The following is a 12,004-nucleotide window of genomic DNA, read 5'->3' as shown; positions in this document are numbered from 1 at the left end:
AAAGTTAAAAGTTGGCGGCGGTTCCGCGTGCCGGAGGCCGTGGGGGCCCCGCGCGGTGAGGGGGAGGGGCCGCACCGCGACCTTCGGCAGCGCGCGATCCCGTGAGCGGCGGAACGGAACGGAGGGAGGGCGGGGCGTGGGGCGCAGCGCCCAATGGGAAAGGTGGGGGCGGGGCTCAAGGCGTTGTGCCCAATGAGGAGGGCGGGGCGCAGAGCGCGGTACCCAATGGGAAAGGCGGGGAGGGCGGGGCGTAAGGCGGGACGCCCAGTGAGGGGGTGGGGCGCGGAGCGCGGTGCCCAATGGGAAAGGCGGAGGGGGGCGGGACTTCCGCACGGGGCGGGGCGGCCGGGGTCGCTCGCGGTCCCGGTTCTTCCCAGGGCTCGGGCTGCTGGCCGCGTCGCCCCGCTCCGCTCTCCTCGGCTCGCCCCGGCGGCCCCGTAGGAGCGCGGCGCGATGGCGGTCGGCGGGTACGGGCGGTACCGGGCGGTCATCTTCACAGCCATGTTCGTCGGCTACACGCTGTACTACTTCAACCGCAAAACCTTCTCGTTCGTCATGCCCGCCGTCATGGCCGAGGTGCCGCTGGACAAAGACGACCTGGGTGAGTGCGGCCGTGCGGGGATCGCCGCGGGCCGGGCTGCGGGAGCGCTCCGCTGACGCCGTGCCGTGCCGTGCCGTACCGCCGCAGGTCTGATCACCAGCAGCCAATCCGCCGCGTACGCCATCAGCAAGTTCGTGAGCGGCGTGCTGTCCGACCGGCTGTCCGCCCGCTGGCTGTTCGCCGCCGGGCTGCTGCTCGTCGGGGTCGTCAACGTGCTGTTCTCGTGGAGCGGCTCCGTCGGCGCCTTCGCCGCGCTGTGGTTCCTGAACGGGCTGGCGCAGGGGCTGGGCTGGCCGCCGTGCGGGAAGGTGCTGCGCAAGGTGAGTGCCGGGGCTCCGGGCGGGAGGCGCTCGCAGAGCGAAGGATCCAGGAGTGCTGTGGGAAAGGGGGTGAGCGGCCGCGGTCCCCTCTGCGCGGCGTCCCCCCCTCCCGGGGCCGGAGCCGTTGGGTACGGGAGAGCCGTCGGAGCGGGCGGTGCGTGCGCTGCTCCTGAGCCGTGAAAGTAATCCACGCAGCGCGTTCTGAAGACGTTCACGAGCGGAGCGTGCGGCCGTTCTCGTGTAGCTCTGAGCACAGCTTTTGGTGAAGAGCCGATCGTGCCCAATACTTAATCACAGAATCGCTGGGGTTGGGAGGGACCTCCGGAGATCACCAAACCCACCGCCCCCATCAGCGGGTGCCCAGGTGGGCGTCCGGACGGGTCTTCAGTATCTCTGGAGTAGCAGACTCCCCCAGCTCTCCGGGCAGCCTGTTCCGGGGCTCCATCGCTCTGACAGTAAAGTTCTTCCTCGTGTTAGCGTGGATCGCAATGCAGCAGCGAGTCCTAAAGATACCCCTCAGCTCTCCCCTTACCGCTCACAGCGCAGTGCCAGCAGGCGTTTCCAGGAGGACACTGCTCCTGTCCTGTGAGTACACAGAACTGCACGCCCGCAGATTTGCCTTTCCCATCCCATGGCTCAGTTTCATCGTCTGTAAATGGAAATAGTCCTGAGCTGGCTCACGGTACGAGCACCTGTCAGGCTCCTGTGACTGACACTCGCATAGCATTTGGAGCTTCCTACGTGACCGGGGTCGAGAGGAGAGGCTCCCACTTCATCTGGGCTTGCAGAGCTGTGCTCAGGTTGCCCAGAGCGCTCAGAGTGGACTTGCATTGAGGTTTTTCAGGTACAACGTTGCGTTCTTCTTTCACAGCCCTTACGCCGTTTTTCTTGTTGTTGCACAGTGGTTTGAGCCTTCCCAGTTTGGGACTTGGTGGGCAATCCTGTCTACAAGCATGAACTTGGCTGGAGGCTTAGGCCCCATTGTCGCTGCTCTCGTGTCTCTGAACTACGATTGGCGCATGACTTTGTCCTTCTCTGGCTTCATCTGCGTGATTGTCTCTTTTGTTTGCCTTGTCCTGATTAAAAATGAGCCAGCGGATGTTGGGCTGCCCAACATTGACCAAGGAACCAAGAAGGGGAAGAAAGGTGAGCAATAGATTCAGGCGTGAGTGGGCAGCGTGTGAGACGCTGCGGTGCCTTCTGTGTGTTCTGGTACACGCATGTCCCCCTCAGTGGATGGAGCTCTCAGTCCTTTCTTCTTCCTGAAGCTGCTGCTCAGCAGGATACGTTTAAAGGGATGCTTTCAGCAGTTTTATTCTGCTAAGTGCCAAGCTGTTGTGTTGTACTTTAAAATCACACATATATGTGTATATATGTGTGTGTGCTTTATTTTACATGTGCGTATATGAAATAATATGACTTACAGCTGAAACACACACACATATATAAATCATACTCCAAGCTACCTGCAGAGAGGGGCTGATATTTCTGAGTGTGAGAGCAACATGCAGCAGAGCAGAGGGAGGGCCTGGCCACCACTGCACTTCTGTTCTTCAGTCCACGCACGGTGTCGTTGTTTCATCTCCCATTCTGTATTGTTTCCTCATACTGAGTACCACCCCGGTTTCACGGGACCTTGGTTTTTATAGACTGTGAGCTGAGCTGTCCTGGGGGTAATGGAGAGGAAAAAGTGCAGCAGCAGGAAATGGCTCCTTGAGCTTTTCTCCCCTGTTGCAGAGGACAGGCAGCCCTCCCCTCACCCCTCCACGGTTCTCCTGACCCCTGCCTTGTGGTGGACTCTGCTCAGTGTTTTCTGTCCTAACCGGGACATCTGGTTAGTAAATGTTTGTTCAAACCACTGAGTGTGATGCTTCTCTGAAAGCAGAAGAGGTGGAGGAGAATTGCAACATAGGTTTGCTGTCGAATTGTAACGGCTAGTGGAAACTCATCCATCATCTGCACTGCCCTGTGATGCATGTGCTGCTGGATTGCTCCTCTTAGTGTAAGGAAGCAGTGCTGCTTCCCTGGGGTGTTCTTTGGGGAGAATACGTCTGCAGGGTGTGTCTGTAAGACTGATGCAAAGACCAAGGTACTACCTGGAAGTCTGCATCTCTGGATGAATATCTTCCCCTGTGAGGGTGTCCTTATACACAAATCCTCCTCTGATGGCTTTCCGTGCTGCCTCTGAGTTGCTGTGGTTCTGTGGCAGCGCTCGAGCCAGAATAACACCGTGCTACTGATCTTCCTTACAGGTTCCCCCAGTGACAACAGCACTTTGGCAGAGCTGCTCCTCTCGCCATACCTTTGGGTGCTCTCTACAGGCTACCTGGTGGTGTTTGGTGTGAAAACCTGCTGTACTGACTGGGGACAGCTCTTTCTGATCCAGGAGAGGGGGCAATCCATGCTTGTGGGTAAGATGCAAAGCTGCACTTTTAGATGTTGTGGCTGTAGTTTGAGAGGTGTTGCAGAGAGCTCAGCTGGGTGCAGCAAGAGAACCCGGGCACACCTGCCTGCTTTGACACACACAGGTATTGAAAGAAGCTGCTGATATAGTCACTGCACGTGCTGAGTGCCTCAGTGCTGTCCTGTGCCCTCCTGGCAGACTGTGGTGTTCCTGCACAGCAGTGAGCTGGAGGATCTCATCCAGCAGTGCCTCTCGAAGCTTGCAGTAAGCTGGCAGCACTGAGCTTGGGCTGAAGCACGTCAACCACAGCTGATGGACTGTTGTTTGTTCGGCTCTGTTCCAGGTAGTTCCTACATGAGTGCCTTGGAGATCGGGGGCCTGGTGGGAAGCATTGCTGCTGGATACCTTTCTGACAGAGCAGTAGCAAAAGTAAGTATGCAGGTGTGCTGAGCAGCTACCTTAGCTTCAGTGTGAGCTGCTTCTGAATTTTGTTTTTGGCTTCTTTGGGGAGTGCTTAAAGGTATATTTTTTTTCCTCCTGTAATACCTGCCTCGGTGCACACAGACCTGCATTCTCCTTGTGCACACATTTATGTTCTGGAGATTCAGGATACTCAGAACACATAGGCAGAGCATTGCTGCTTTGTGTTAGAAAATACTCAGTATCACGTCTCCTTCTGCCTTCCCAAGCTCTTCTGGATGCAGCTGTGTCTACATGACCCTGCTTTGAGACTGGGCTCCTAAAAACCAGACCATTCCTGGTTAACCCCTCTCTTTCCCTTCACACGGAGGTAGTTTGGAGGCACACAGCCCATCTCAACAGCATCACAAAGGTGCTAAATGGCTGCAGTTGGGCTGGCGTGGCCTCTTCAGGACACAGCTGCGAGAAACAGGCCCGTTCCCAGTTCTGCTTTGTGCTTTCCACATTTCCATGTTGAAAGAGACGTGGCGTGGTTGTCCATAATTATTTCTTTTTCCAGCCAGAAGACAACTACAAGCCAGTTCACTGGGTTCTTCTTCTAACAAAGCCAGAAGTCTTGCTAAAAGATGTGCTTCTGATGCACCACTCGTGTTTCTGGCAGGGCTGTGAGGATGGCATTCGTCACTATGGATATAAGCTGAAAGGAATCCTTGTGGGCTCTCACCCTTGTTTTTCCTGGCTGTGTTACAGGTCGGTCTGTCAAACTACGGGAACCCTCGGCACACACTGCTCCTTTCCATGATGGCAGGGATGTGTGTCTCCATGTTCCTTTTCCGGGTAACGATCACAGGCAACTCTCCCAAGGTAATGCACGCTCAAACAGGTGGGCATCAGTTACGTGCAGGGTGTAGGTGTGGGAGGGTTGCCTCTCCGTGGCTTGAGGGGAACCACGCAAATGCAGTGGGATGGCAGGGTTAGGTGGTGTGTGTTTGAAGGCTGAGCAACTGAAAATGTCCCCATAGGTGGTGATGGATAAGAGGTGTAAACCAAGAGAAAAGATAAGAATTCGTTTTGGTGGAGAGTAACCGTAGGCAATTTTTGTCAATGTAATGTCTTTACATTATGCTATGTGAAGAACTGCCCGTGCAGAGAAACACAGGGCACTTCTGCTGACAGCTGGTCAGCAAGGAGTTTGGTACAGCCTTTGGTAAATGCAGCTTTGAAGCTTCAGTGTGAAAACTGTGACCTGAAGTCTGCAGTCATCCTAGATGCAGGATTCTGCCTAGCAATGATGAATGTGTTGATGTTTTGCCATAGGTGTCTGTCAGGTTCGGTGATTCCCAGCACTGAAGCTAGCTGGCAGGTTTTCTAAGCGTAGACCTGACTTGAGTCTGATACTGTGACTGCTAAACAACTGAAATGTATTCTCTCCATCTTACTCTTTTCTTCTTCAGGAAAATCACTTCTGGACTGTAATCTTCCAACCTCTAGCTGATCTTACAGGCCTAAAAGAACACGAGGTTTCTGCCTTGCATTTCTTTCTCCCTCTGCCTGTTTCTGCTTTCACTGATCTGCTTTTTTCCAATCCTGCAAGGTTGGTTAGCACTACAGACCTTAGAAGCAGGGCATTGAGAAGATTACTGTAAGTTTTGTAAAAGAAACCTTTCCTTATAACCATTTGATAACACTAACTGACTGTAAAAAGTCTGAATTGAAAACTCTCAAGTTTTAGATAAGAAGTTCAGAGGGTATTTGCTCACTGGGTGAAATTTAGTTACTTAAGGGGTTTTGAGAGTGTGCTCGGAAGGAATGATCCTTCTCCTGCAGGCGCTTTTCTGTGTAACTTTGGCAAGTTCTTTCCTAACAATTTGTTTCTGTTCCCCACCTGGAAAATACAACGGTACTTACTCCCTCCTGAGTAACTTGAAACAGTGTTTATTGCTCATAAAGCATGCAGCAATCTGGAGACTGGACAGTTACTTACCATTGGTTGTCCTTCCATAAGGGATTAGAAAGAGCTGCCAGGTTCAGAATTTCTCAGAGTGTATGCTAACACTGAACTGAAAATGTTGGCCTTTTGTTGTTGTTTTGCTTCTGTTGTTTCTGTTTAGTGACGGAGAACTATCAGATAGTCTTTATCACTATCTGATCCATTGCTTGCATCGGTACTGAGAGTGGCTTTTTTAGTCAGGTGTCCCCAGAGTCATTTTTAGAGATGATCTGAGTTGCAGCTCTGTCATTTCACAGGCCTGCTGCCCATTCCCATCTACGTTCTGGTTCTTCCTTACAGAATGGGGTGTGTCGTGCATACACAGCTTAGGGTCTGACCTGCAGGAGAGTGGGAAGCTTGCCCTTGCTAACTGGTGTGTTGGAGACACAGCTGCATTGTGTGTCTCAGGCTTGAGCTCTTCTGTCTGCAGATTATGGAATCAATGTCAGCCAGAAAATGTCAAAGCCTCCTCCTCGTACTGTGCACCTATGTAGCTGCTGACTTGACAGTGGCGAAACACAAAGATCTCGTTTCTCATCTTGCTTGTTTTGACAGCTGTGGATCCTGACTCTGGGAGCTGTGTTTGGGTTTTCCTCCTATGGGCCCATCGCCCTGTTTGGGGTTATAGCCAACGAAAGTGCCCCTGCCAACCTCTGTGGCACCTCCCACGCTATTGTGGCTCTGATGGCCAATGGTGAGTAATGTCCATTTCCCCCTTCCCAGAAAGTGACCGCCGCTCGTGTTGTTGGTGAGGTATGGCATGACCCCTCAGTGCCAAGTTAATGATCATAGGAAGACATCTAACAAGCAGACATACAAGCTGGAAGTCCCAGAGATGTTTTCTGGCGTGTGTGACAGGTTTTTGTCACGTGCTTTAAGCTCAAACAACACCTAAAACAAAAGGCTATAAAAAGCAGTATCACCGAGTGAAAGGGAGGAGTTCAAGTGTTGCTACCTTTCTGTTTGCTTTCCTTCCAGTTGGGGGATTTTTGGCTGGACTGCCCTTCAGTACCATTGCCAAGCACTACAGCTGGGCCACAGCCTTCTGGGTGGCTGAAATCACCTGTGCTGTTAGCACCGTGGCTTTCTTCTTACTGCGGAACATCCGCACCAAGATGGGGCGGATTCCCAGGAAAGCTGACTGAGGATAAACTGCGTGGTGGAAAGGATGCTCCTGCACTGACACGAATGAATGATGCTTGTTTTTTATTTAACTGGCCTAAGAGTGAGTTTACCCGTTGCTGCAACCTAGATAAAAATCTCAATTTCTCATTCATTGTCATGTGCCTGAAGACACGAGGTTCCTGCTACCAATGGCTTTTTCCCTTGAGATGTGATAATTCAGCTAGTTTACATGTGCAGTGATTTTACTGTACCTCCTTTTTACAGCACTATTGGTGAAGCAAACAGGTCTCACAGCCTGAGGTTACTGAGCTAAAAGTGCTGTAAAATAACTGGCTTCAGGTGCTGTCACATTTCGTTTTGTCCTTGTTGTTGTTCTCAGCCATTAACTGTCATTTTAGCCTCGTTGTTAGGAGCACTGACTTGCACTTTTACTGTGTTCATTCATCTCTTGCAGCTGCTTTAAATGCAGCTGTCTTAGTTGACTTAGGCCAGAGCTCCCTGCTATCTCTGCCCTTGAACTGTGACAGAACAGTGAATAATGATTATTACAGTGCAGCTCCACAACCGATTTGAGAGCAGTGTTGCTTTGGCTTTACCCTGGATTGGTTTCTATAAAGTAGCATTACGGACAAGTGGAACGCTGATGTAGTGCAGTGCTGTGGCTCTCCACAGCCACTTAGAAATAGGCAGGTTTCCAAGAAAACTGTCAGTACTTCAGGGAAAAGCATTTAGAGAAGCTCCTTCTGTTAACTGATTGTGCCCAGTGTGATTCCTGTTTACAATGTTAATGATTTGCAAGGTAGGCAGCTGCTGTCAGCTCAGCTTGCAGTGCACACTCTGCAGATCAACTAGGAAAACTGAGCAGGAGGTATTGCAACAGCAGTTGCCACTGGCACGCACCTTCTGCAGCTAGGTTTTATGAAAGCTAGTATTCCTAGCATTGGGTTGTATTTTGTCATTAAAATATGGATAGTCTAGAATGTTTTCAGCCAACAACTGCATCTCTTACAGCTCTGGTCTATCTCAGAGAAAACTTGAGCGGGGCTACCGCTGACAGTGGGCAGCACTGATCACTAACCCACCACTCTTGGCAATAACTAGACTCAGGTTTTTGGTCATGATTTTGTTGAATATCCTCACATTTTCCCCAGAGGGATTTATTGCTTTTGGATCCTGGAAGAGGAGAGTTCAACTCATGAAGAATCACAGGTACTTTACTGAGCAGCTTGGTTGCAAGAGTAGATGGTCAGCCTTAATTAAAATAATGGAAGTAAACGACATTTTGTACTTAATTATATCTTGTACTATCTGTGAAATAAAAAATGGAGCAGTGTATTTAGGGTTCTGGTTGTCTTGAGGAGAATGCTGAAAGCAGAACTGTCCCAAACCCGTATCCTTGTGAGGAGATATTGGTGTAAATAGACCTTTCCAACAGAAAACAAGAGGCCATCCACCTCTCTAAGGAATGTTTATTATTTCTACACAGAAACCCTTTGTAAAATTATAAATTAGAGCTATACAGGAAAAATTCATATATACAGTCGTGAAAGGAACCAATTGCAGTAGAGCTACGCTGTGTCTTCCATTGATCACTCACAGGTATAGGAGCTGCAAAACCAGAAAAAGCTTCTGTGGCCCAGAAGTAAAGAGCAGAAATAGATCTGTTTAAGGTACATTTTACAGGAGAGGAGTAGAACACAGTATCCTGGGAGATAGGAAGCATGTTTTCAGACTATGAGGTCTCTGCTGTGGTGAAGAGAGCTCTGGGACACAGCTGCCAGGTAAGAAAAAGGCCCTGCTCCTCATGGAGAGGAGTCCATGCAACAAGCAAGTCATTTTCTATGATCCAGGCCCGAACGGTCCAGCTTTCTCGGCCACCTCCAAAGCAAGCTTCAAGTTCTGATCAAACAATTCACATCTGAAATATTGAGAAAATCAGAAGAGGATGGATGGCTTTACTTATAGAAAGGCTAAGGCAGACAGCACCTCTACAACGCCTGGCTCTGCATCCTTCAAGGAGAGATTCTGTAACTTAAGAGACAGCGATCTGACTGCTGTCAATCTTGGACTGGCTGTCAGGTAAGAAGAAAGCTTCTTATATGGGCTTTAAGACTATGTTAGGACTGCAGGGATCATACCAAGGAGAAGCAACTCCCATTTCTTTAGTAGTGCAGCACTGGAAGAAGCACTGCCACTGCCATGTAGAATCAGAATGTTATGAGTAGGAAGGGACCTTTAAAGGTCATGTGGTCCAACTCCTCTGCATACCTGCAGCAGGCACTGTTTTCCCTCCTCTGTCATCTCCATATCTGCTTTGTGACTTCAGGGCCGTGCCAGCACTTGTTACTGCACAGGCACAAAGCAAAGCAGGGCTGAGGCTGCTCTATTAGCAGCAGGCTTCTCCCTTACCTGATGGGCATCTCCAGGGAGTAGAAAGGATTCTTCAGAGCAAAGTCAGAGTAAATCTCATAGATCTTGCGGAGCAGGGCATCTATTCCTGCCTGCCTGGGGTCAGCGAGGACCACAAATTTGATTCCTGGAACCACAAAGAGGAGCATGAGGAGGGCCGAGCCCTGGGCAGCCCTGCAGAGCAGATTGGGCCGGGCAGTACCTGTCAGCGTCTGGAAGCAGTGCAGCTTGAAGGTGTCGGTCTCCAGCATCTCGATACCCGAGCTGCCCACCTCCGGGGAGAGCTGCGAGCCGATAGCGAACAGCCTGCAAGGAAACGGCCCTGAGCCCCCGGCCCTCAACGCCCGCCCCCCGGCCCCGCTGCCCGCCGCCCCCGGCTTACGAGTGGAACATGGAGGCCAACATCAGCTTCTCGTTGGAGGAGAGGCGGTGGCGGCCGAAGCGGATGGACACGGGGTAGTTGGCGGGGTTGCTCAGGAACTCCAACACATCCTTGCCGTCGGCCGTGAGGCGCCCGTTGACCTCGGCGCCGTTGATGGCGAGCACGGCGTGGCCCACTGCGGGGACAGCGCGGCGTCAGCGGGGCCCGGCGCGCCCCGGTGCCCCCCCCTCGCCCGGCGCGCACCGCGGATGCCGTCGCGCTGCCCGAAGGCCACAACGACGCGCTCGTCGCGCGGGCGCAGGACCAGGTCCAGCGGGTAGCTGAACGTCTTCTCGGTGTCGCTGCGCGGCGCGTAGTGGTCCAGCTGGTAGATGAGGCCGCCCGCCTTGTTCACCACGTACACGCTGAAGATCGCCATGGCACCGCCCGCTCGCGGAAGTGACGTCGTCGCGTCTGAAGGAGGAAGTGACGTCACAGCACCCGCCCCCCTCCGCAGGGTCTTCCGGCCGTCGCGCGTGCGGAGCTTCCTTTCTCGGCCGACATCTTGGGAGCAGCAGCAGCCGCAGCATGGTGAGCGCGGGGCCGGGGGTGGGCGGCGGGGGGTCGGAGCGAGCGGCTGGGCGCTGCCGCCTTCCCTCATCGTCCCGTCCCTTCTCCCGTCTCGCAGCCGCCCAAAGACGATAAGAAGAAGAAGGACGCGGGCAAGTCCGCCAAGAAGGACAAGGATCCGGTCAACAAGTCGGGCGGCAAGGCCAAGAAAAAGGTGGGAGACCGCGCGGGGGGAGCGGTGCCGCGGGCCGTCTGCACGCACCGGCCGAGCCGGGCCGTGGCGGCGGGGGTTGGGTGCCGTCGGGCTGTGTATGAGTGGGTGAATCGCGGAGGGTCGCGTTCAGTCCGAGTAACGCCGCGCTGCGCTTCTCTTTGCGTGTCTCGTTGGTCCTCCGCTTTGCGAGGCGAGACGGAGCCAGCGGAGGGCGCGGTTCGTAGGATATGCCGAATAACCGAGCCCAGCATTCGGTGATGGCTTAGAAGATGGCTTAATGGTGTGTTTCTTTCGTTCTGAGCAGAAGTGGTCCAAGGGGAAAGTGAGAGACAAGTTGAACAACCTTGTCCTGTTTGACAAAGCCACCTATGACAAACTGTGCAAAGAAGTGCCCAACTACAAACTCATCACACCAGCGGTGGTCTCAGAAAGACTGAAGATCCGAGGCTCTCTGGCGAGGGCTGCTCTGCAGGAACTGCTCGGTAAAGGTAAGCACTCAGAACTCTGGGAGAACAGCAGGCTGCTGGAATTAGGGATTTTTCATCCCTGCCTTACAAGATTTCACGCTGCATGTGAAGTACACAGTTTGGCACGTTTTCCAAAAGCCACTGCCTTCATCTGCATTTCAAAGGCTCTGATGCATTTAGTGGTAGTGCTGTACTAAGAAAATACAGTTAAAACAGGCTGTAACGCAGCCACTCCTGGTCCTGAACAAAAGCCTATGTGCATATGTGTGCTCAGTCATTATCTCTGTTAACACTGATTCCATTCTTTCTAGTAGAAACAGTCTTTAATTTGTAATGTTAAGTATCATGAATCCTAGTGGTATTTTTGATCGGACATCTTTTGGCTCACTGCATTAAAATGGCCCAGGACAGCACGACATCCCTGGCATCATGCAGTAGGTGTGCACTCAAACTGCCTCTTTCACAGGTTTGATCAAACTGGTGTCTAAGCACCGAGCCCAAGTGATCTACACCAGAAACACAAAAGGTGGAGATGCTCCTGCTGCAGGGGAGGACGCATAGGAAGGTGAGACAGCAGACTTTTCATGTACTGGATTTTACCACATCCACGGCTAGCAAACAGCTGCACGCAGCAGCAGGAAATATGTGATGTGTGATTCCCTGTTGCTTGGGTCAGTCACTTCTCCACTCTGTTCAGAGACTGTTACTTGCACATTAGCCCTGTAGGATTAGAAGAATTTGCTATTTTGTCAGCATTGCCCTTTGGATAGGGAAAGCAGCATGATCTCTCCCACCATTGTGGACTGTAGATAATACATCCTTGCTGCCCAAGCATGCTGTGACTGACTGCTCTCGTTTAAACAGAGATTCCCAGTAATTTGCTTTGAACTGCTGGTCTAATTTGGGACTTCTTGCTTTGCAGGTTCTCCAGTGACCTCTTCAGCAGTGTCATATACAGATGCATACAATAAAATTATTGAAATAATTATTTTGCTTCTTTTTCAAAAATGTGTATGTTTCATTATTAATGCATTACTCAGGGTAGATTCTGGTACAAGTTGGGGTTTATCTTGTTATACAGCTACTTCTTGACAGGTGGTTTTTTTTTGTGTTTTTTAAAGCA

The 12,004-nt window shown here is 51.9% G+C and overlaps 3 protein-coding genes across 4 annotated transcripts; 2 read left to right on the top strand and 1 right to left on the bottom strand.

Annotated features, from left to right (window-relative positions):
• Positions 1–369: 369 nt before the first annotated feature.
• Positions 370–8,195, top strand: SLC37A4 (solute carrier family 37 member 4). 2 transcript variants are annotated; one of them, XM_417926.7, is made up of 9 exons: positions 370–601; positions 689–921; positions 1,824–2,067; positions 3,174–3,332; positions 3,669–3,754; positions 4,496–4,609; positions 5,200–5,265; positions 6,291–6,429; positions 6,714–8,195. In XM_417926.7, exons 1-9 carry the CDS (start codon positions 454–456, stop codon positions 6,878–6,880), a joined length of 1,356 nt encoding a protein of 451 aa, XP_417926.1. In that variant the 5' UTR covers positions 370–453; the 3' UTR covers positions 6,881–8,195. The 2 variants fall into 2 exon arrangements, with proteins under 2 accessions (XP_417926.1, XP_001233002.1); XM_001233001.6 differs by lacking the exon at positions 5,200–5,265.
• A 116-nt stretch (positions 8,196–8,311) lies between these two features.
• On the bottom strand, positions 8,312–10,106 carry TRAPPC4 (trafficking protein particle complex 4). Its single transcript, NM_001006320.2, has 5 exons — positions 9,895–10,106; positions 9,652–9,826; positions 9,472–9,575; positions 9,270–9,396; positions 8,312–8,778 (listed from the first exon to the last, which is right to left on the bottom strand). The coding sequence occupies exons 1-5, from the start codon at positions 10,067–10,069 to the stop codon at positions 8,700–8,702; spliced, it is 660 nt and encodes a 219-aa protein (NP_001006320.2). The 5' UTR covers positions 10,070–10,106; the 3' UTR covers positions 8,312–8,699.
• A 53-nt stretch (positions 10,107–10,159) lies between these two features.
• On the top strand, positions 10,160–11,869 carry RPS25 (ribosomal protein S25). The gene is made up of 5 exons (XM_001234051.7): positions 10,160–10,221; positions 10,319–10,414; positions 10,719–10,902; positions 11,348–11,446; positions 11,804–11,869. The coding sequence occupies exons 1-4, from the start codon at positions 10,219–10,221 to the stop codon at positions 11,440–11,442; spliced, it is 378 nt and encodes a 125-aa protein (XP_001234052.1). The 5' UTR covers positions 10,160–10,218; the 3' UTR covers positions 11,443–11,446; positions 11,804–11,869.
• Positions 11,870–12,004: the final 135 nt, after the last annotated feature.

The sequence above is a fragment of the Gallus gallus genome, chromosome 24, assembly GCF_016699485.2.
Source record: "Gallus gallus isolate bGalGal1 chromosome 24, bGalGal1.mat.broiler.GRCg7b, whole genome shotgun sequence".
Classification (NCBI taxonomy): Eukaryota; Metazoa; Chordata; class Aves; order Galliformes; family Phasianidae; genus Gallus; species Gallus gallus.
This window is presented reverse-complemented; position numbering and strand designations above follow the sequence as displayed.